General features: G+C 38.1%; 4 protein-coding genes and 1 long non-coding RNA gene across 9 annotated transcripts; 1 reads left to right on the forward strand and 4 right to left on the reverse strand.

Annotated features, from left to right (window-relative positions):
• Positions 1-35: 35 nt before the first annotated feature.
• LOC128252548 (farnesol dehydrogenase-like) lies at positions 36-1652 on the reverse strand. Its single transcript, XM_052980339.1, has 2 exons — positions 954-1652; positions 36-449 (listed from the first exon to the last, which is right to left on the reverse strand). Exons 1-2 carry the CDS (start codon positions 1524-1526, stop codon positions 270-272), a joined length of 753 nt encoding a protein of 250 aa, XP_052836299.1. The 5' UTR covers positions 1527-1652; the 3' UTR covers positions 36-269.
• A 1416-nt stretch (positions 1653-3068) lies between these two features.
• Positions 3069-3983, reverse strand: LOC128252550 (uncharacterized). The gene has a single exon (XM_052980342.1). It carries the CDS (start codon positions 3867-3869, stop codon positions 3135-3137), a length of 735 nt encoding a protein of 244 aa, XP_052836302.1. The 5' UTR covers positions 3870-3983; the 3' UTR covers positions 3069-3134.
• A 1160-nt stretch (positions 3984-5143) lies between these two features.
• Positions 5144-12770, reverse strand: LOC128252541 (facilitated trehalose transporter Tret1). Of its 4 annotated transcripts, none has more exons than XM_052980327.1 (4): positions 12507-12770; positions 8958-9130; positions 6842-7255; positions 5144-6203 (listed from the first exon to the last, which is right to left on the reverse strand). In XM_052980327.1, the coding sequence occupies exons 2-4, from the start codon at positions 9100-9102 to the stop codon at positions 5287-5289; spliced, it is 1476 nt and encodes a 491-aa protein (XP_052836287.1). In that variant the 5' UTR covers positions 9103-9130; positions 12507-12770; the 3' UTR covers positions 5144-5286. The 4 variants fall into 4 exon arrangements, with proteins under 4 accessions (XP_052836287.1, XP_052836289.1, XP_052836286.1 ...); XM_052980329.1 differs by lacking the exon at positions 12507-12770 and adding an exon at positions 12192-12260; XM_052980326.1 differs by lacking the exon at positions 12507-12770 and adding an exon at positions 9660-9819.
• A 273-nt stretch (positions 12771-13043) lies between these two features.
• LOC128252561 (uncharacterized) lies at positions 13044-14877 on the forward strand. Of its 2 annotated transcripts, none has more exons than XR_008267320.1 (3): positions 13044-13374; positions 14478-14614; positions 14683-14877. It is a non-coding gene; the product is annotated as an uncharacterized LOC128252561 (long non-coding RNA). The 2 variants fall into 2 exon arrangements; XR_008267321.1 differs by having other exon boundaries at positions 13068-13178.
• Positions 14878-15006: 129 nt separating this feature from the next.
• Positions 15007-23576, reverse strand: LOC128252540 (facilitated trehalose transporter Tret1-2 homolog). The gene is given in 7 exon segments (XM_052980325.1): positions 15007-16386; positions 16997-17241; positions 17299-17370; positions 17373-17483; positions 18067-18234; positions 18299-18413; positions 23377-23576. Coding segments are annotated over 7 exon segments (1503 nt in total). The 5' UTR covers positions 23404-23576; the 3' UTR covers positions 15007-15621.
• Positions 23577-23674: the final 98 nt, after the last annotated feature.

The raw sequence follows: 23674 nt of genomic DNA on the forward strand, positions 1-23674 counted from the left end.
ACCACTTAAAAAACCTACTATAAAGACTATTGCAATTGGAAACTTTATATACTCTACATGGAAAATATTAGGGCTTATGTCCATTAAATGCTTTCCATATAGGCAATTTATTTATTTATGTTCTCTCTGTAAACAATAAGCTTGGTTTTCTTTATGTAAATCAATTCTGGTTTTGTGCGGAATCCACTTTCAATTCTGATATTCACGATGCGCATTTCTCGCTTTCGAGTTACAACGTCTTTAAACTTCCAATTTCATTGAGGAACCAGTTAAAATGATTCTCCGATTGGCTTGATGATCAGCTCATGGATTTGCACATTGGGAGGCGTCTGGATGCAGTAAGAAACTGCATCGGCAACATCCTCAGCACGGAGCATTGGGAAGTTTGGCAAAGCCTCCTTGATTTTTTCATCAATGATCTCTGTGTCGACAGCTCCGGGGCTAATGCTCTACAAAAAGCAAATTTTAAATAAATATAAAAACAAACAAAATTAGGAAGGTAAGATTTTCATTTAGAGTAATGTATTTTTTCGGGCTTAAACACATTTTGTGAAATGGCAGCCCGATTTCCATCTGATTTTTACTCTACCCGAAATTTAATGATTGCTATATTTAAAAATTTCCAGGGGGTTAAATACGTTATCTAAAAAGCGACATACAAATTTAAGAGATAGGGTAAAGTAAAGAGCCAATTAGCACAAAAAAAGGTAGAATTTTTGGTTAAATACACCGAAAAAAAACACTTGCAAGCTTTCGGTATTTAAAAAATTAATAATTTAACTTTGAACCGTTACTGTCGAAATTATTTTTTTTAATAATTTGATTTTATCTTTACAGTTTAAACTGTTGATTGTTTTTTGTGTGTATATTAATAGAAATGTGACTGATAAGAATTAAATGAATGTCCCATCCGCAATGTGACTTGCTTCAAAAAAAGTGCGCTTTCAACTCACTGTAATTTTTGTCTGTGTCTTCTTCAGCTGGAACTCCTGGCGCAGGACCTCCGCCAAAGCGGTGACGGCGTACTTAGAAGGGGCATACATCTTGAAGTTAAATCCTGGCAGTGTGGGAATTTTGTGGCCCACAACGCTGTTGATCACCACCACATGACCGTCGGTGACATTGCGCTGCTGCTGCGATTTGAATGCCTCGCGGGCGCACCAGACGAATCCCAGGACATTGGTGTCCAGAACGGAGCGCATGTCGGCGGAGTTGTCGGGATCCGTGAGCAGGGAGTTGGTGGTAATACCCGCATTGTTCACCAAGACATCGGCTCCTCCGAGCGTCTCGTCCACCCAGGCGAAGGCATCCACCACCTGCTGCTCCACGCTGACGTCACACTTGCGGCCATGGAAGCGAGCCTGCTGATCCGCCGGCAGCGATTCCTTTAGCTGCTTCAGACGCTCCTCCCGACGGGCCAGTCCCACGACGACCATGCCCTTGGCCACCAGATCCTTGCAGCAGGCCGCTCCGATGCCAGAGCTGGCCCCAGTAACAACAGCAACGCGATTCGACCAGCGATCCATTCTCGACGATATTTTTCCGTAGGTCTTTCGGGTTGGAAACTCGCACGACGACTGAATTGTTTGCCCACAGATATCAAATTGTTTATAACTACCTCGGCACCAAAAGCTTCCGCTCAATCGTACTGCATTTCAAGAGAGTCGATTTGCTTCTCCTACATAAATTGTTTTGCTTATCACTTATAGCTCATTGCTGACCATTAATCTTACTTGTCATCGTGCGAATAGAAGATCACATATATAATATCCAGGAGATTTTTACTTATTCTGTACTCAAATCGAATGAAATATGTGTAAATGCACTCTTATAAGAATACACAATGAAAATAAATTTGTATTATTATTTTTAGGGTAATACACGTTAATGACTTTCAGTTTTATTTTTTGTTAAGTCGTAGCCCTCTCACCTGATTTAACAAAACTCAACAACTGGTCCTAGAATAAAAATACAAATGTAAAAAAAAATTCGTTTGGTCTTAAAAAAAAAAAAAACAAAAAGCTCTCGTATAACGGATCTTAAAAGTATTTTTTGCAATTAACAATTGTGTAATCAAAAAATGTTTTAAATAGAACCGAGAACGATTGATTTATACTCGAAACTTCAAGCAGATTACGTTATCATGTCAATTATATTATAATATGTTCTTATATTTATTATATATTATATTTTGTTATTTATTGGTTTGTTATTATCCTGGGGCTACAAGTATAGTACTTTTACATTAATGCGCCAGTCACAAGAAAATCAGACATAATTACATTGATTATATAAATATATAAAAATAACTTAATATTAACATGATTTAAATCTAACTGTTTTAAAAATAATAAGTAAAAATAATAATTAAAATCTTGCCTTGTACGAATACTAACCATAGGCAAGGAATTTAATTGTCAGTTATATTTGTTTTTATGATATCTCAGAAAATTCTTATAGTTTTGCTGTCGAGAGAAGAAGCTTTTAGCTTTGCAAAAATGGAAAGTCACTCTGATATTATTTAACCTACTCAAAAGAAATGCTTTCCTAATGCCCTCTTAAAGCTTTAGTAATCCTTTAAACTTTTAAAAAAAAATGATAAGTTATATATACATATCTTTTTATACCTTTGCGGAGAATCATTTAATTTTGTCGGTACATTTTTGATCTGCAAATCCCGAAAAGTCGACATTGCGCTCTCTCGCTCAGTTGGTAATCTTCTTGTAAACACAATTTACCAACCAACTACCATTATAGTTCAAGTTTGCTACCAATTAAGTATTATGTGTTTTATATACTACTTATACATAAGTAAAATGCAAATGTTAAATGTAAGGATAAACTACTATAGGATAAACTACTAAATTAGAAAATTTAACATGTCAAAAGTCACATCTGAGTTTTTTCAGCCTTTCCAAAGGCAAGAAAAATGAGTAACATTTACAACAGAAGTACTTATTTTCCTAGATATTTGATAGAAACTTAAAAATTAACTTAGTCCGACCGTTTGTGTGGACGAGAATAATGCACATTCATAATTTTGAGACAAGACGTGACATTTCTTAGTCCAAATGCTAAAATCTATACATTTATTTGCATAAGTGTTTAAATACAATTGTGAAATGAATAATAATTTAGTGCTTGCGAAGTGTATACCGATCGATGGGACCCGACGGCATTATACCGTCTTTGGCCTTTAACAATGCTGGGAGGCAGATAGTTTCGTAGTAGGTGGTAAGATTGCACTTTGTGAAAAGTTTGCGCATCTCCTTGGCAAACTGTCCTATGTCCATTCGTTTTACATTTGAGTCTGGTTCTGGGAAAAGGTTGGACTTGAAGGGATCCACCTCCTGAATGCGATTGTAGTAATTGCCATAGGTCGTCTGATAGTCAATGCTCTCAGTTGTACTCGGATGCACCTTCTGACTGCGCTGGCTCCTCAGCGACTTGTATTGGTCGGGGGAGTAGTCCGAGATGTACGTGGTCTTGAGCAGGTCCTGAAGATAGTCCCTTACTTGTCTGTAGTCAATGGGCGGATGGACAAAGAAGAGTTTATAGATCTCCTCGTTGCACCACTTGTTGCGCTTCACGAACTGCGCATACTCCTCGCGCCAGTCCATGGATCGTGGCCAGGTCCTTGTCTTCAGCTCCTGGTTCCTTACCTTCAGATTGTTGGCAAAGTGGCCTGAGATTAGAGAGGGATCAGTTTGGTGCCGAAACGCGGTAACAGTCCGCTTCGGCTTCTCGGCACTGTAGTCCTTGAAGAACGCCTGGGCGGTGGTGATATCCTTGCAGCACCTTGGCAGTATTGCGTCCAGAAAGATCAGGTCCATTTCAGCCAGCATGGTTTCTTGCGTCTTCGGAGCCATTGCGGAAAAATAGTTTTCAGTTTTTTTGTGTTTCTGTATTTCTGAGTTATCCGAACAAATCGTTTGGTGGCACTAGGCAAAATTATGCCAAGCTACTATGTTTTAACTAGAAATCTGTGTTGTAACAAACACTTTTTTGTACCAATATTTTAAATAGGTTCAATCTACTATTAGAGTAAAAACACTAGAACTCCTTACCATAATGTAAAATCAGAAAACAATACTCTCAACAACTGATATGGTAGATATGTTTGTGCAATAAGTTTATTAGAAAGTTAGTTTGTCTTCTGAAAGAGTTCGGGTTTATTTAAAGTGTCCAAATCAGCAGACAAAAGGGAACTAGGATAAAATTCATAAAAACACATGTCCAGGACCCAAGGACAGAAATTTTGAGATCAGAAGTTTGCAGGCAAACAACTGTTATAATCTTAACATTTTGCCACTGGCCATCACTACCTAAAGTAACCTGCTGAAAAGAAAACGCCGTAAAATGTCATTACCCATCCAATTTAATCGCGTATAAATGTAATATCTTTTTGTAGTCCAGTCTGGCGAATCCATCTCCTATATAAAAGATGCCTCGAAAGGCTATGTGAAACAAACAAATAATATTGTTGACCAGACTTTGCTTTAATTTGGCTTGTAAATTCGCTTAGTTTTAAAACAAGTGCGAATTTGTTTCAAAATTTTTTGTAAAGCGGTTACATCGAACATGTTATGTGTTATAATTAACACAGGCATTTAAAAGGATCAAGCAATATAACCACTCCAACAGACGACCAGCAGACAACCTAACATAACCTGTTCAACTCAGCTGAATTTTGTTTACAATTATTTTACGTTTCAAATAAGAGTGTATAGATATTTGCTTTTAAGCTATTGGCACGTGACAAAACTTTAAGAATGTGGTCGAACCTTTCAGTTAATGCAAATAAGGTACAACATTTTTATACATTAGCAGAGGATGTTATAATTTTGGTCTGAAGTTTGCAACGCAGTAAATGAGACTTTTCCGACCGTATAAGGAATCACTAGGTTAATTGATATACATAGGTATATATACCATTTGGGAGCTCAGTTTAAAAGTTCAAGACATGAAATGTTTAAGCAGATAAAGATTGATCATGCCGCTGACTGATCCTATAACTGTCCTTAGAACTTTCGGGTCAAAATAGTTAAATATTCTGTTTTGGCTGTCCTTTCCGTGAGTTGACATTGGACTACTCGTAAACCTTTTAGTGAAACCCATTTTTTAAATGATATATCATAATTATTATTACTACATTTTAGTTTGGTTTACAAATTAACAGGAAAAACATGTAACAATTGAGTTTAGGCTTACAAATCTAACCAATAAAATACTTGCACATAGACCTTAGACGTAGGATAAAAATCGTTAGGGAATCAGGAGTGCTTCCTAGTTGCGCTTGCCGTTGAGCCGATCCTGGATCTGCTGCAGGCTGAGGCCCTTCGTCTCCATCACGACGAGAAGCACGAAGAAGAAGGCCACCACCATGCAGGCGGCAAAGAGCCAGAAGGCGTAGTAGGAGCCGAGGGCGTCCAGGGTGGGGTAGAAGAAGGTCACCAGGAAGCCCAGTGTCCAGCAGGTGCTGGCCACCACCGACGAGGCCGCCGACTTGATGTTCGCCGGGAACATCTCGCCGAGCACCGCCCACGGAAGCGGGCCGAAGCCTGTGCAGTACACAATGTTGTAGATGATCAGGGCGGGAACCGGCATCCAAACCACACTGGAGATGTCTCCGACGACCAGCTGCATGTAGAAGAATCCGCCCAGGGCCGCCAGCCCGATGGACATCACGCTCGAGGAGGTCAGCAGCATCACCTTCCGGCCCAGGCGATCGGCCACCAGGGGCGTCAGGGCCGAGGATCCCACCTGGACGCACCCGATGATGATGGTGGCAATGGCCGGGTCCAGCCCGGTGTTGGCACTGGCAAATATCGACTGGCTGTTGAAGAGCACCACGTTGATGCCGGACAACTGCTGGAAAGAGATCAGGCCGGCGCAGATGAACAGCGCCCGCCTGTTGCCGGCGTTCCGGAACAGGTCCATCATGGTGCCCTTGTTGGCCATCGCCTCCTCCACATTGGCCTGGATCTCGGCCATCTCGTCGTGCACACCCTCGGCGCTCTGGCCGCGGAGGAACTGCAGCGACCTCAGGGCCTCCGACTTGCGGCCCTTTCCGGCGAAGAAGTACGGACTCTCGGGCATCAGGTAGAACACAAAGTCGAAGACCACGGGCACCACAATGCAGCACCACTGCAGGGCCTGGTAGGAAACATACGGTCCGATGGCATAGACGTACAGAATGCCAGCTGCAGGGGGAAATAAATTATTTAATTAGTGCTGTTGTCCGTACACAAAACAACTGCTAACTACAATATACACAAAAGGCCACATTATGAGGATATATTAATGGTCTTTTGACTTGACGACAGACTAGTAAAAATAGTCATTTTCTTGGGGACCTTCCATTTAGTCAATGAATTGAAAAGTTTGTTTATTATTGTCTGCGAATATCTACGTTTTGCGGAATTTTATTTTTAAATTCCAGTAACTCGTTATATGTATAACGCACTATCGGAAAGCGCTCTTTCAAATATAACGCATATGAAATTAAAACCGAAACAACTTGTTTTCAATGAAAATGACTTGATATGAAATAATGAAATAAAATAATTAAAAAAGCTTTTTAAAAATGATAATTTAAATCTTGGATCAAATGTTTAGCAGAATGAATTAATGAAACATTTGTTAAGCTGTTTTTAAATTCTTTTTTTTCGAGTGAGTATTTCTTTATGGTCTCAAAATGTTTTCCACTTTTTATCATGTAGTTACACCTCTTATATAAGTTTTATAAAATATTTAAAAAAATATATGCTTATATAAATATAAGGTAGATTACTATTGCAGTCTAATTAGGCAATCCCTTCCAACAAATTAATCGACTCACCCACAATGAAGAGCTGCATCAGGGATCCGGTGGCACCACGCACGTTGTCCGTGGAAATCTCACCCACATACATTGGCTGCACGGTCATCACGAAGCCGACGCCGAAGCCTTGGATTAGTCGGGACAGGTAGAGGATCCACACCTCGGAGGCCACCATGTTCAGGCCGAAGGCCAGCACGAAGAAAAGGCTGCTGGACAGGAGCACCCACTTGCGGCCAATGCGGTCGGCCATCGGCCCAGCCACAAAAGGGGCCACCAGGGCTCCGATGGCAATTAGGGACGAGATCCAGGCATCCTCCTCGGCAGTAATGGGCCTGCTCAGCGGCGAGTCCGAGGTGTCTTCGGCCTTCAGCTTGGGCCCGATCGGGGATGTCCAGCCGAGGGTGGTGCCCACGACGAAGGCGGATAAGTTGGCTAATAGAAGAAAATGCAAACTTAATAATTTGAAGTAGCTAAAAGTATTGTATACCAAATTTATGAATTAAATTGTCTAACAGTTTGTTACACCCAGAGACAAATGGTTGTAACATTGTTTTCATAATATAAGCTTACTTAAAATAAACTAAAAACATTGTTACGCAATTGCTAATAAATTTAATTGGTTTATCCAATGGGTTTATTGTTGATTTAAATTTTTTCATTTTTAATCTACATTTTTCCAATTAGTGAAAACATTTATATATTTGGATTTGTTATTGTTTCTTTTCTCTTTAACTTGTTTTTTATAAAATTAAATCGCTTTTCACTTGTATCATTTTTATTCTTTATTATACCCTTGCAGAGGGTATTATAATTTCAGTCAGAAGTTTGCAACGCAGTGAAGGAGACGTTTCCGACCCTATAAAGTATATATATTCTTGATCAGCATCACTAGGAGAGTCGATCTAGCCATGTCCGTCTGTCCGTCTGTCCGTCTGTCCGTCTGTCCGTCTGTCCGTCCGTTTATATGCAAACTAGTCTCTCAGTTTTAAAGCTATCTGCATGAAACTTTCCCAAAAGTTGTCTTTCTATTGCAGGTAGTATATAAGTCGGAACGAGCCGGATCGGACGACTATAGCATATAGCTCCCATAGGAACAATCGGAAAAATAAATGAAAAAAAATTATAACTTTGCTGTTTTTTAATTTTTTGTTTAGTTCTTCGACATATAGTAATGGTAAAATATTTCCGATTTACGGTTTAAATTTCATCAAAATCGGACGACTATAGCATATAGCTCCCATAGGAACAATCGGAAAAATAAATGAAAAAAAATTATAACTTTGCTGTTTTTTAATTTTTTGTTTAGTTCTTCGAGATGTAGTAATGGTTTAATATTTCAGAATTACGGTTTCAATTTCATCAAAATCGGACGACTATAGCATATAGCTCCCATAGGAACAATCGGAAAAATAAATGAAAAAAATTATAACTTTTCTGTTTTTTAATTTTTTGTTTAGTTCTTCGACATATAGCAATGTTTAATTATTTCAGAATTATGGTATAAATTTTATCAAAATCGGACGTCTATAGCATATAGCTCCCATAGAAATAATAAAAATATATAAAATAACTATCTAATAATTGAGCTGCAAATAATCATAGTTTCAATGTTTTTTTTTAGCACATACTCAAGAAAATCATAATTTAAATGTTTTCAAAAGTATTTAATTAATGCAATAGCTGCAAGGGTATATGAACTTCGGCTTGCCGAAGTTTGCTTTCCTTCTTGTTTTTGAATTAAAAATGGTTATATTCGTGTGTTGAATATCAACCACTTTGAAGATTTAAAATATAAAGTTCAAATTATTTTGTTGGTTTTTCTGAGAGGAATGACAGTTTCATTTCTGAATAAAATATTTAAGACCAATACATTTAACATGATCATAAATATTTAAAACCAATACATTTAAACTTAAATTATCGCAATGTGAATTGTCAGAAGTTTTCAAATCAATAAAGTAAAATTAAATTGCGTATTTTAACAATTAATAAGTATAAAGCTAATAAATTCGGAAAGCATAAAACATTCATTTTCAAATATTTTTTGATCGAATCAAAAATCATTTATTTTACTATAGATATTGTTTTTATCTTAACTATTTATCTGTAGTAAGATTAAAAGTACATCACTCACCTGCCACTGCTGCCAGAAAAATACGACCGGACTTGACCGGTTCGGGTGACATATTTCGAGTGTTTCCTTCGCTTATCTGAAACGTACTGACTTCCGTGTAGGAATACTGCACTCCGCTCTCCTCCTCCCGATTTATTGAGGGCATCTGGCCGGCTTAGAGTGTACAAAGGCAGCTGCAAGAGCGTAACAGTGAAAAACGAAAGTCCCTCATTAGCAATTCAGTTGAATGGTCTTAATAGGGCCATTTGTAATTCAATTCGAATGGTTAGAACTCTTGGAGGGCATGACTCATGCCATGCCACCATATGTGAGATGAAGCCAAAAACATTCCTTCCATTCCGTTACACTGCGATCAACAAATGTTCGTCAAATTATCTGCCAATTTTTAGATCAACGCGGTTTCGAATCATTAGCCAGTTAAATCTATACACATCATTTGGAGGTAATAGTACAGCAATAAGTTAAACGAAGGCGGAACTGCAGTCTGTTCATTATTTAATGCGATAAATTACCAAATTATTTTAATTGCACTATGAACAAAGCTCGAACAATTTTAATTCTGCCGCATTTGTTCTGTTAATTCAATTATTTTGTTTCGTAGTTGCTTTTGAAATCACGGTTGACACTTTTTCGCAGATTTGTGAAATGAATTTAGACACATTGTTTGTGGTTGGTTGTTCACATCCTTGGGCACATCCTTACAGGAAAAAAACCTTCAAAGCGAAGCAAATCGCACTCGAGCAGGATCCGTAATTTAAATTGAAACCGATGGCGTCTCCCTGGAGAACTGTAATGCTGTTCGAATCGCCGAATCGCGCGAATTTAAAGATTTTCCGCCTTATATGGGGAGTATTCGAAATCAATACACGTCCAATAATGCTCACCGACACTCGACTTGACGAGTGCTCTTACAGGTGCATTATCTTATCAAAACAGCGCCTCCCGTTCCACGGCAAACCAACCCATCTATAGGCTGTAGTATCATCGGAGCTGCCTTCTCCCCATCGATACTCTCTCTGCCATTGGCATCGGATCGAAATCTCAACGCATATTAAGCTGCTTGTTTTGGTCGGGATTGCGCTATTTGTGTGCATTTGCACTTGAACTGGCCCATATACGTATGCCCACATATGTAATGTGATAAGGCGGTGCAGCGAAAACTCTGCCCCAATCACAATTTGTTTGCTTGCCCGACCCGCCGGCAAAAGGGCGACTGCCCCACTTCAGTCTTGGCATACTAAAAAATGTCAAAACGATTGCTCATTTTCTAGGAATTTGTGCTAAAAGCAGTTCCTCAAACTATTCGAGAGTCACCTGAAATATCTTCTAAACTTATTTCAACCGTAGTTGTCTTTTTCTAAGATTAATCGATTTATAAGACAACTAAAAATTAGACAAAAACTATAAAAATCTGATAAAATTTACCCACGAAATACAGCATAAGCTTTGGACTTTTAGAATCGCTTTATTTTTATTTCGGAAGTCTGATAATTTCATAACGAAGTAAGACGTTCTTTTAAGCGATTTTAAAAGTCAATTGTCTTTCAAAGCACAAATTTTTAAGTCTTTTTTCAAAGAAAATCATCGAGATTTATAGGTCAATGTACAAGATAAATATAAAATTTATGTTCAATACACAAAAAGCAATAAATGTAAATAAATTGCATTTTTCTATGGTGAAATTTAACTTATTTACACAAATGAGAAAAATATCTTCAACTATTAATATGCTTCAGATTGATAATCCATTTTTATAAGCCACATAAGTTTGACATTTACGCCAACTAATAATTCAATTAAATTTCGGTTTGACCATAGTAAACCTTATTCCCTATAGGGCAGGAAAAAACAAAACAAAAAAAGTAATGCTTCTTTTACTCACATACCTTAACCCACCCTACTTCTAAATCAAATCAAATGTCACCGGTTGCGTAAATAAAGTTTTGATTACGATTCGTGATTATTGAGTAAATTCCGTTGCATTTTTACGGAACTGTCCTTGGATTTATTTAGTGAACTTCAGATCGAAGGTGTTGACACAATTTCCTAGAGTCGGACGAGACACGTGAAGGGGGTGTGAAAGGGTCTTGGAATAGCCCCGATTGTCATATCTGCTTGGGCAATATCTCAACAAGTTAGTGGTCAAGGTAACACCTGTGCTAGCTAAATAGAACACTTGAGATTGATCCTCTCACTGTAGAAATAATCCTGCCCATCAACAATTGTCGTAATTATTACGCAACGGTGAAGCAATAATTTACGCATTAAACTAGATTATTTATACTGAAAAACACTTCCTGTTGAGTGTCAATGTACTAACATATTTGATAACATGAAAATTATAATGTATTGGTTTTGAGCGCCTTTTTTTACGGTCCTTTTAAGTAAATACCTTCGCTGGGGCTTCAATACTAATTTAGACAGATTTTTCTTATGTTTTGAGTAGCCGAAATGCCTTGAAATGTATTGCTTATAATTCTACTGACCGGTTTCTGATAAGCTTTTCAAATAATTTGGACACATAATTTTATTAACTTCTCCCCCTGAAGGTTACATAAAACCAATTTACCAAACTGTTGCCCACGGAAGTAAGTATTTTGTTTACGTGTGATTATGTCAAAAACTTTCCGTTGGGCCGCTACATTTTTTTTGTTTATTTAGTTCTACTTGCTAAACAAATGTGTTTTAAGAGACCTATTGTTATTTTAAAATTGTTGATATTTTAATGTGTACAACCTAGCAGACAATAATGGGCGTTTCAAATTGTTATCGAGTGGAAAAACAATATGGTTTCAAGCAGACTACTTTATATCAATATACCTATCAAAAACATATAAAGTAATTAAAATTTTTTGAAATGCTATACAAATATAAGCACATTGACACAGATCACTATTTAAGTGACGCGACAGACATTTTAAAAATGTAATTAGGCTCAATTTGATAAGAAACTTTTTTAGCGTCTCCAAAAATTAATTGTTATTTTTTATCAAACTAGTAAATAGAGATACTACTCCGAGTGTTGGGTATATACACAAAAAGGTCTGGCATTTCGTAGCAATATTACTAATAAAATGGGAAAGTTTGATCTTTTAGGGCTCTCACATTTGTTTAATTGCTCAAATATTTGTAACGTGGGAAATTTGTTTTAAAACTTTTAAATATAGGCTCTTTACATGAAACTTGTACTTTATTTTATTTAATAGATTTTAGTTGAACTTGATTTTAGTTTACCTAAAAAAGGAATTTTCTGGACCCTTGGGGACAGTTAACAACAAGTTGTGTACCGAACGCTGCGAAATCAAATGGAAACTAACAACATGTTTTGGGGAAACATTATCTCATAAACTTCTTTCATGTTCACTGCGATAATGCGGGTGGTATGGGCCCTAATCGGAGCGCAAGTTATTATCATTTTTGATATTTATAATAATTCATGACAACACTTCATGATCAATTTATCAGCACTCGTCAGCGGGGTATCAAATCAATGTCGACCAAAAACAAACACTTTGGTGATACACTTATTTACTAGGTCGTTCGACTCACCCATTTTGAAGCCGAAATTATCAATTAGTGGGCAATCAACGAAACACTGTCTGGCTGTAGTAAGCGGCGTATACGTAATGTGCGAATTAATTTAGTATTATTTTAGTAACTGGACTGCACAGAGATCAGAGCTAACTGTTTGGCTGGCTGCCGGAATTGAAATGATGTCGGAACGCGGGTGTTTTGACGCTTTTGTGTTGGGCATGCAAAAATTATGACAGACGCATTTATACTCGTACTTAGTCGCAAGTGAGGCTAGATAATACAATTTGTATACAGAGTGGAGGAAGCTCACTCACACAAACGCCACTGTAGAGAACCAGACTTATCGCAGACATGGACAACTATCATTCCGAATTAAGCCCGACCGTTGAACCAAGCTCGTCTGAGAGAGTTGAGCTCGGAATTTTTGCGTTTTTTATCAACGCTTTGTCTGCCTAGTCGGCAATTGGTCGCCGCTTTCGCAGCCTTTTTTGGCATGGAAATATAAACAAACCTATAAAAACCACATTTGAGTTCAGTTTAGGTGTTCACAGACCTCTAGTTCCGGACTGTGAAGTGGAAAACTTTAGAGCAATTTGGCCGATCGAGTGAGTCAGCCTCGAGGAAGTTAATTAGCATGCACCAGACCCGATTCGGGGGATTGACTTGTTCCGATGGCTTATCAATACAGTTAGTACATACACAATTAAGTCGCTTGTCTAGTCGGCGTATAACGTGCGTGCCCCACACATCTGCTAATTGAAATGTGTCCGGTGTAAGCACTCAAAGTGCCTTATATCGATGTGGCCTGACGAAGCGGGGATTCTGGTTAACGCCATCCGGAACAGGCCACATGATATACATGGGAACTACAAGCCAGAAGCCGGTGCGTTTATTTACGGCATTCTGCTAAATTTAATTCGTGAAAGTGAATTTCATTTGGGGGCCTGAATAATGATAAAGCTGCAAGCAGCAGTAGCATTTTTACAAACTGGTTATCACGTCTTGACAAATTTTGTAATGTCAAAAAACATTAATGATTTGTTGCACTATGTAAATGGAAAAACGAGGGGCTCGTTTTGTTGCCAAATCGGTAAAAAGTTGCATTTTGTCAGGTTCCTTTTTTAGAATATTCTCATTTATATAACTTAACAAGAAATGAAGTTTATACACCCTTGCAGTTTTTGAAAAAAAAAATATTTTTTAAATAATTTCCTTTGGCAGCTACTTGTATATATTGTTCAGCGAAGTTATGATTTTTGTTCATTCATTTTTGTTAATTTTCCGAATAATATTATACCCTCTGCAAGGGTAAACGTTAATTAATATTTATTATTTTAGCAAATAAACAAACAAATAGAGCACTTAGTATAAGATAAACAGCTCATAAATCAATAATTCTATCATAAAAAAAAGTAGCTACCAAAAGTGGTAAAGTGTTTTACTGCTATTTGATAATAAACTTAATAGTGCAAATATGTTATACACGTTGATAACAACTGTATTGATCTTTGATATAAAAAAGACAGGAAAACTATTAGCGAAATCATAATATATACTGTTCCAAATAAATTTATAAATTATTAATTCACAAATAAATATAAATCTTAAAAATTAAACACACATGTAAATGTTATTATATTTTTATGGTATTTAACATGTAAAAAATTTATACTTCCTCTACCACTATTTATTAAGAGTATTTCAAATTCATTTTTTAAAAAAGACTAAACGGTTATTTATTTATTGAACTTAAATTACATTTTTAAATAAAAGGAAGTAGATGACCAATTCCTAAAGATTTAAAATCCCTATATATGTAAGTTACATTAATGAAATAAATTCCTAAACAGTATTTATTTTTAACTTTGTTGCTTTTAAAAGGTTTATTCTGTATAAAGAATAATTTGCACACCTGTTTACATCTTACTTATGCACTTTATTCTGTACAAGCTAATCCCTAATCAATAAAACCGATTTATTTACCAGACACTCAAACGTCGAACGGCAACTCAAAGTATCGGCAATAGCTGTAAACTACATATACCTAATGATCTCCAGCGGGAGTATCACTATTTGCCATTTGTATATAGCTGCTCGTTAATTGTGGACAACCTGTTGAGCATGTGAGTAAATATCCAAGCAAATACACGCTTCGATGGGCTTCCTGTAATTGCGTTTAATATTTGCATAGAAATGCCGGCAATCGAACAAAGTGGGATAGCCTGTACTACGGCTGGCACTATTTCAATTTGCATTTTGTGCGTCGATCTGGCGATTGCGATGTCGATCAATCAATCAGCCCCCGATGACCTTCACACTGACCGTGGCCAGGGGGTGGGATGGGGATGGTAATGGGATGAGTATGTCGACGAGCTGTGGCGCCAGGAGTGGGCGTGGCCTGTCGCTAACGTCCAGCCGATAGATTGGAAGCACCTGATAGTGATCTAATTTCGCATTTTAAGGGGCGTACCCTGGCGCTGCTATTATTATCGCTATCAATCTGACCCACAAACACTTTGATTTCTGTATAGTTTACGTTTATTATCAAATATATGTACATTTATTATAATAAGTATACGTAAGTGTATGTAAAGGTATATGTCTTTGCCATCTTAACGTACATTCACGTACAGCAGGAAGTTTATACAAAAAGGAGAGTACAAAACAGGTTGAATCTCCATCGAATCTTATATCATTACGGGGGCGTGACCATGAGTACTTAGGAACTAGTTGAACTACACTAAACGTAAGCATTGAAGACAATTCAAACACTATGAACATTGTGGAACATTAATAAGTTAAGTTGTACATTTTGCATATTATTGTCCTTAGATCCGAAATGGTTTTTTCCATACCTTTGCAAAAGATTATGCATATAATGGCTTTTCTTAGATTTCGATGAAATTATAGGTGAAAATAAAAAAATAACTTTTGCTTAATGATTATTTTCTGGCGTGAGTTGTTGTTTTTGAAATGAAAATCAATTAAGGAGAAGCATCATCTTCCTTGCAAAGGTATTAAATCAAGCCCCTCCAAACTCCTACATTACTTTTTGGCATTTCAGCTTATCCACCTACGAGTTCAATGGCAATTGGCTAGACTAACTGAAGCGGTATCCAGAAGGGATTCCCTAGCGACCGCTCAGCCAGCTCTGGATTTGGCTGGCACTCTTGCCCTTCGTCTCCTGCAGGACAAGGGCCACGTAGACAGTGGCCACACCCATGCAGCCGCTGAAGAACCAGAAGGGCACATCGTCTCCATAGGCCCGCAACGAGCCGAAGCACCAGGTCACCACAAACACACACACCCAGTTAATCATGACGGTCAGGGAGACGGCGGTGCCCTTCACGTCCGGCAGGAAGAGCTCGCCCATCATCAGCCAGGGAATGGGCCCGTAGCCCACCGAGAAGCTGACGATGAAGCACACCACGCAGATCAGGGGCAGCATGCCGATGGAGGCGGCTCCTCCGTTGGCTTTGATCGTGAAGTAGGCACCCAGCATGGCCAGGCAGACGGTCATGATCGAGCTGCTGGCGATCAGCAGGATCTTGCGACCCGCCTTGTCGATCAGCAGGGAGGAGGTCAGGGTCATGATCACCTGCACCACGCCCACGATTATGGAGCACACGTTGGGGTCCAGGGTGCTGCCCGCCGACTCGAAGATCTGGTTTGTGTAGAATATCACCGCGTTGATGCCCGAGAACTGCTGGAACACCATCAGGAGCACGGAGATTACCAGGCCGTTGCGGGAGGCCCGATTGCTGAACAGATCCATGATGGAGGCGTCCGCACCGGAGTTGTCCAGATCGTGCTGGATTGTCTGGATGGCCGTGCGGCTGTCGCAGTACTTACCCCACAGCCATTTCAGCGAGCGGTTGGCCTCGGCGCGATCGCCCTGCAAGACAAAGTTAAGTAAAATAATAGGTCAATACAATATACATTTCATTAAAAGAACCCGGAAAGATCGCTTTAGTTGAGTTTCCCGACTGTTAGATACCCGTTACACAGCTAAAAACTTCATACTAAATATTTCCCCACAAAACAATTGGAGCTTAGGTGGCGCCATCTGTCGAACTGCACAGCCAACACTAAAAGCTAAGAGCGTGCAGCGCCTCTCTGCATCAGCGATTACCGGCAGAGCAGCGGAAGAGCGCCGGCAGAGGACTTAATAACTCTGTAAATTCTAAAATAATTACACAATTTTGAAAATTAATGAGTCTAGCGATAAATATGACCGAAACGGTTTACAGCTAAGGTCTTACATGTCTTAGAATTAGATTTCGCAATTTGTGAGCGTGACTCCGTTTTGAAATAATCTCGTATTCATACGGACGGACCGACCAAAAGACAGACGGACATTGATAGATGGAATCGACTATTGATTCTGATCAAAATTATATATAGTTTATAGGGTCGAAAACGCTTCCTTCTTCCTTCTACCAACATGATTTTCAATGAATACAATACACTCTTTAACTTATCAATGGTTTTCCCAGGCCACATACCCTTTTAAGCAGGTAGACTGGAGTTTCGGGCAGGAAAAACAGACCGATTAGGAGCAGGATTGGTATAAGAAGGCAGAGCATGCTCAAGGTCGTCCACGAGACCACAGCGCCCACCACATAAACGAACAGGATGCCGATCGTGAGGAGCAGCTGGAACAAAGTGCCCAGGCTGCCGCGAATGCTGGTCTCCGCAATTTCCGAGATGTACATGGGGGCCACCACGCAAAAGCTGCCAGTGGATATACCTGGAATAAGGTCAGTATTAGAAGTAGTATTCCAGTAAAGCATGTTAAGCCACCTACCGATCAAAAATCTTCCCACATACAGCCAGCCGGCTGTCTGGCCGAAACTGATCGAAAGCCAGGCCAAAATAAAGGCACGTCCATGACCATGGCGGTATAGCGCCGCCCGATCGTATCAGCTATAAATCCGGAGGGCAGGGCCCCGAAAAGGGCACCCGCTGCCAAAAGAGAGCTTACCCATGTTCCTGCAAAAAACAATCATAATAAAATAATCTACAAGTGTATTAAACATGCGACCATAGAAAAGTTTTGGGAGAGCTTTTCTCCTATCAATGACGTATTATTCCCATGTTCGAATTTCATTATCTCCACTATCTACAATCACGTAAACACTAACCACTTGTAACGACTATTCGTACTCTACTTTGAGGGCTTAGTCGATTGAACAAATACAAAAAGCAATGTAGTTTGACCGTCAAACACCCGCTAGATATCTTAAAACAAATAATATAACAGTTTTTTAATCACTATGGTCCCTTAACTTGCTAATGTTTATAATATTTTTGAGTACATAGTTCCATTTTATTTTAAATCTGACTTGCCACATTCAAATTGTGGGAATTATTAGACCATATTGTTAGCTGTAATGTATTTTACATAAAGCGCAAATTTGTATAAACATAGAGAACCCTAATGAGTGTATAAATCATCTTTGCTTTATAACCAAAAAAAATTACAATTTACAGTTTAAAAATAGGGCTGTTATCAATGCAGTCTAAGAACACTTGGCTGAAACCATAAGGGAAATCGTATAAGTAAGATACTTACCTTGCGATTCGGTCAGTTGAATGTCACTATTACTGGGAACCGGACTAGTCGCATTTGTCGTGGAGTTTCCGGTTGTGGAGTTGGTGGTCACATTGGTGGACACGATTTGCGGAAAAACAGGACTCGTCCAGGCTAGAGCAGTACCGGCAGCAACCGCACCCAGACAAACTGTAATTATTTCATAAATACACCATAAAGTCCATATACTATTCAATAAACTAATTATTCTCACTTATCATGGCCGCTAGATATTGGCGGGTCTTTGAAGTCTTCACAACGCCTTCCTGCAGGAGATCGTAGTTCATCGGGTCCCGTGAATTCTGGTCCCCATCTTCTTGACTGACAGTCTACAAGGACGAAAAGAAGAAAAATACATTTTAAAGTAATTTCCTTAAATCCATTTCTCTTCATCTTATCACTCCTGTTGACTGAGGACTTTTTTCAAAATGATTACAATTGCTGCCCTGCTTAGTTTTCTCGCTGTCCTAGTTACGATAATTGGCAAATTGCTTATGTTTCTTTGGACTTTGATAAAAACAATACATACTAGCATAAAAGTAGCTAGATCCTTAAAGAAAATTCCAACTGTTAGCGATGTAAAGACTCAATTCAAAGAGATGTCTATTGGCAAAGCCAAAACTATATTAAAGGAAAAGTTGAATAAATCTTGAAAAACTTGTTGATATTAAAACAATTATATATTGGCTACAACAATGAGAAATACGTGCTTTAATCAGAATATAGTAAAAAGTATTGATAAATAATTTGTATATGTTTTACAGACCTGCCATTTTTAAAGTATTTTAAAGACATTCATTTTTAACTATTTTTTTTATATTTATCATACTTTTCCCAATTTTCCCAATCACAATAAATTTTTAGCAGCGTGTTACAGTGTATTGACACATTTGTCTGAAAACTTCTCAGATTATGAGGAAGAATTTACCTGCCACCAACGTGCCATTGCGCGGACCACTTTTTCCGAGTCCATATGAGATTCGAGCGATTTCCGGGTTCTTTACAAACGCCTTATATAAGACGATCGCACAAACAACGCACTGTGCCAAATTTGATGACGTTTTGTTGGTGTAAAACACACTTTTTTATGGTTTGTATATATCGGCTTATATATTTCACTTATTTCTATCGGCTCTCATTAATTATCTTAGGAACGCGTTCCTATATATAAATATATTTTTGTTTTGATTTTCCTCTAAATTTAGTGGCTGCCTCGGGGGCAGTGGATTGTCTCGTGCGAACACCTCGAGTCGACTGAAACGTTTGGTCTCTTCGAAAAAACGTATTTCATCTCGAGTCTTGGCGAAAATTCTTCTATTGTGCATAGAACTTTTATTTTATCTGGCGCTTGTGTTGGCATTTCGTTGGATTGCCAGCAGATTACGCGCATCAGATGCAGTCGAATCTTTTGTTTTACGTCAGAGACGAATAGATTTCCCTCGAAATAGGCTATGTACATCTACATATAAAAATAATGATAAGTGAACAACCTGTTGGAATGATTTTTTAAACCAAGAAATATTTATCCGTCAATTATACAAATCAATATTTTTCTTTATCAATTATTCTTGAGCAAGCATATAAAAACTAATATGCACGGTCATATTAATTGTTCATGAATGAATATCAATTCGAAGCGCATTCTTAAATGAAACCACGGAGATATTACGCATACGCCACCGCACCTGAGTCGACCAAAGTCCGAGCAAGCAAATACTTCCGACACTGCGCCGGCTAAAATTAAATCGCTAAATGCATTCAATGCGTTTGCAATGCATTTGCCAAGTGCCGGCATCTGAAATCACATTCATCGGGTATTCTACGCCCGTAAATAGAAGCTTGTCTCCCAGCAGATGACAACCACATACAATCACTCCTTATGAAACCGATTCCTTGAAGAAAGTTCAAGCGACCGTTTAAAATGTTATTAAAACGGAATGTCTAATTATAAAACAAATCACGAACATCTTAATGGCGTCAAGTGCATGCCAAAGGAAACCTGTCGCCACATTTACACCCAAACAAGTCGAACAGCCGCCGGCGGAGCGAGCGAGAGGCTACTAGAGAGCGACAGAGATAGCAAGAGGGAATCAGAACGATGCGGCAGACACACCCACCAAACACTTAGAAAAAACCGATTTTGAATCCGAGACTTTTTTTTTCGAATTGGAGTCTTGAATTTTTCAATTAATTAGCAAGTTCATAAAATGCTGAACATTGATAAGCAACACCAATTTGTCCGTTTCTTAAATTAACAATTTATAAAACTTTCTTCTTTTGGTATTATATAAAATAAAAAATGAAATTAAATTAAATCAATTGGTTCAGCTTAGTCTTAAAATATTCTACATTAAGAATTAATTTTAGAATCAAGAAACAAAAACATTTTAAAATCGTTAAATAATTGTTTCATCAAAAAAATTATTGAAAGTTTAGTTTTAATAAGTGTGTCTTAAAATAAACTACAGACAGTATAAACGTATAAGTATTAAATCAAAACTAAACAATATAACCGCAATACACGATTTTAAATATGTAGCCTTTGTTTTTAAGCCACATAAGTTTAATTTTGATACTTTCTTGGTATTAATTTAATACTCATTTTATTGCGCAATTTGGCGTACCCCATAATTTAAAATTAGTATAACAACTGCTTGATTTCTATGACAATTTTTTGTTATTATTTATTTATTAAATTTTTTTTTCTCAGTGTTGAGATTGGGGCGCTCAGAAACATCACATGCTAATTAGTTTGCATCGTATGCTTTGCTCTGTTTACTTTGTTTGTGCAGCCGCCTTTCGCTGTTTTTCCGATGCCAAGTTCAGCAAGTGCCTTCTGCCATGTGCCATGTGCTGCGAATGTTTTTGCATTCGGGAGGCCTGTTCCCAAGCACTTGCCCCGATTTTCGATCTCCGAGTACTAGTACTCGTACTCGGAATCGTACACCCACCTTCAAATGCACATTCGGAGCACGAGGGCTTTATGTTCAGTATTTCCGCCTACACGCCCACATTTTCCTTGGCTTTGTTGTGGCCCGTGCCGTTGCAGCTCACTCAGTCGACAGACAATATCTTTTATTGACGCAATTCCCTTAATTTGCTCAAGTCCATTGCCCATGCGGTAATTAAAGCGATATTGCTGCGCGGTATTGTTTACCCTTGACTACCGCTTCTGTTTCAAGGTGTGCTGTGCATTTAAATGCTCCTAAATATAGACTATGAAAATGGCAAGAGCGCAATAAACTATCTTCTTAAGTGGCTTTTGGATTTCGACTTTGGCGACGTCATTCGAATAGGGCTCTTTGACAAGTAAAAGAAATAGTTTAAACTGGAATTAAGTTTATTTATTTTGAAATTTATTAGCTAAAATTTTAAAGTTTTACAATTTGAAATTGAAAATATTTCAAAAATCTTTTTTCTGAAAAAGTTATGATCCTTTTAGGGATATAATTGAGCCTAGGAATATTTAAGCAAGGTGGTGCAGGAGGAGGTTATTATCTCCCAACATTCACAATATATGTACAAAAAGATTAAAGCCAATTAAACATATATTTTTTCGAAATATTTGTGTGTTGGAAAAATAATCTGCACTTATTTTGTATTTACTCTCTAGTTATCACATTTGTTAATTATCATTATTTTAATCTGCGTAAATTGATGTTTTCAGTGACTCATTCTGAAATATAAAAGGTTCTGTTTCTTGTTGTCTGTACTCAATTTTTCAGAACATTTACTACATCAAAGCGAAAAGTTGAATTATACATTGCTTGCAGTTTTACAAATCACATTTCACCGAATGCCAATGGCCATGAAGTGTCATAACTTATTGATATGTAAATATTATTACTTTGCCCTGCAGATTGCCCGACAGTGCAGTGCAAGCCAGATAAACTCAGGCTAAATAAATATGCCAGTAAACATAAACAACATAAAGTGATTGGCACGCGACTGAAACTATGTGTATTGTATTTTATTGCTGCTACGATTATTGTTTTACTGACTCGATTTGATAAAAAGGTAGGCTAGCCTGAGAAGAACCGAAAAATTTGCGCCCTATCACCAGGCGGTCTGCAAATGAATCATTTGGACGACTCGAAATCGTTCCTAAGAAATTGGAAATGAAAGAGCACAGCGTCAGCCTCAAAGGTGGACACTTAATTGGCCATTATCGAAAGCAGTTAGTGGCTGCGTGAACCGCACGCCGATCGTGGCTGCTGCTGCCTCCTCGTTAAATCTTGGTAAGACCCCTCGCTCCCCGATAAGCGCTTTTCGGCCCCGTTCTCAATTACGCGTATACGACACACTACTGCCCCATCGAATTGTTCGGTAAGAGCCACTTGAGAGACCTTGTCGAGTGGCAAGCAATCGATCGGCATAAATGTGCCCAGTCTGTCCCACTGCCAAGGGCAAGATAGTGCTCTATGCCACCCCCCAAGTACAAAACTCTCGATCCTGTGGCCCTAAGCCAGCTCTAATCTTTGGTTTATGGCTGCCGATAGCCACCAAGTTAGCTTGACAACCTCACATACGGAACCGTAAACAAAACTGTTCAAGCGGGGGCCTTTATAAATCTTGCATTTGGCGTAGACTTCTTCAGGAGTAGGTGTAGTTCGATTAGATATTTCTGCTGGCCACTTGGAAATCGTTTCGCAATTAGTGCCTAATAAATTATTTCTTTGATTGAGGGCAAGATTGTGACAATAAATGCAAATTTAAGTGGCTATTTAAAACGGTAGCCAAATTTGATACACACTTGTTGAGTATCTAAGAACAAAGCTCACTAGATTTAGAAAAATATGGAATTTACTTGAGGTTGGCAAAGAAAATGTATGATATTTTGTACATAAAATAGTTAGTTATCACGTTTTTGTTTATCTAAAATGGTGTTTAAGAATAATTCTTCTCTTGGTGTCGGAAGTCGGAAAGTAATATCGATATTTTTTACACTTTTCCTGTGAAGTGGGTTATACAATTTTACTTTTAAGTCAATAAATTTGTTAATATAAGAATTTTAAATATTTTTAAGAAATCGTATCTAAGGCATTATTTGCAGCTAGTTTACTGACTGAAATGCTTAACATACATTTTACCATGTCACCATGTCGTATGCATAATAAACATATTTTCTATCAACATGGACAAATTTGTTGAAATTTGTTTAAATAAATTTTGGTAAGCTCACACTAAAACTAAAGAAACCCAAAATAAACATTTAGATTTGATGTTTAAATTGGTTTTTCGTAAAGCTTGCACTTAAACTAAAATAAACAAAAAAATTGCCAGTTTAATTACCTTCTTAACGTCCTCGGTAGCCACCATGATGTAAGCGGTTGCTTCGAAATTTGTGCTATTAAAAAATTTTCCCGCCTTAACGAGATATAATATTCGGTATATTTGTTTTTATTTGACTGGTGGCACTTTTTTGATCAGTTACAATTCTGTGGAGGGTTTAACTATCGAAACGTGTGGATGGGCGCAGTGAGCGTCCGCGCTGAACTGAATTTCTCCAAGGGAATCGCTTAGCAGCTAAGCGAAATTGGCGGCGACTGCGACGGCGACTGCGACAGAGGCTGATACTAGAGTCTGATAT

The sequence above is a fragment of the Drosophila gunungcola genome, chromosome 3R (genome assembly GCF_025200985.1).
Source record: "Drosophila gunungcola strain Sukarami chromosome 3R, Dgunungcola_SK_2, whole genome shotgun sequence".
NCBI classification, from domain to species: Eukaryota; Metazoa; Arthropoda; class Insecta; order Diptera; family Drosophilidae; genus Drosophila; species Drosophila gunungcola.

Excerpts from the sequence above, each read along its gene's own strand:
- LOC128252548 (XM_052980339.1), bottom strand. The coding sequence starts at position 1,526 with ATGGATCGCTGGTCGAATCGCGTTGCTGTTGTTACTGGGGCCAGCTCT. Across the intron at positions 450-953 it reads AGACACAGACAAAAATTACA|AGCATTAGCCCCGGAGCTGT; the intron begins GTGAGTTGAAAG and ends TGCTTTTTGTAG.
- LOC128252550 (XM_052980342.1), bottom strand. The coding sequence starts at position 3,869 with ATGGCTCCGAAGACGCAAGAAACCATGCTGGCTGAAATGGACCTGATC.
- LOC128252541 (XM_052980327.1), bottom strand. The coding sequence starts at position 9,102 with ATGCCCTCAATAAATCGGGAGGAGGAGAGCGGAGTGCAGTATTCCTAC. Across the intron at positions 7,256-8,957 it reads TTTTCTGGCAGCAGTGGCAG|CCAACTTATCCGCCTTCGTC; the intron begins GTGAGTGATGTA and ends TTCTTCTATTAG. Across the intron at positions 6,204-6,841 it reads GATGCAGCTCTTCATTGTGG|CTGGCATTCTGTACGTCTAT; the intron begins GTGAGTCGATTA and ends TTCCCCCTGCAG.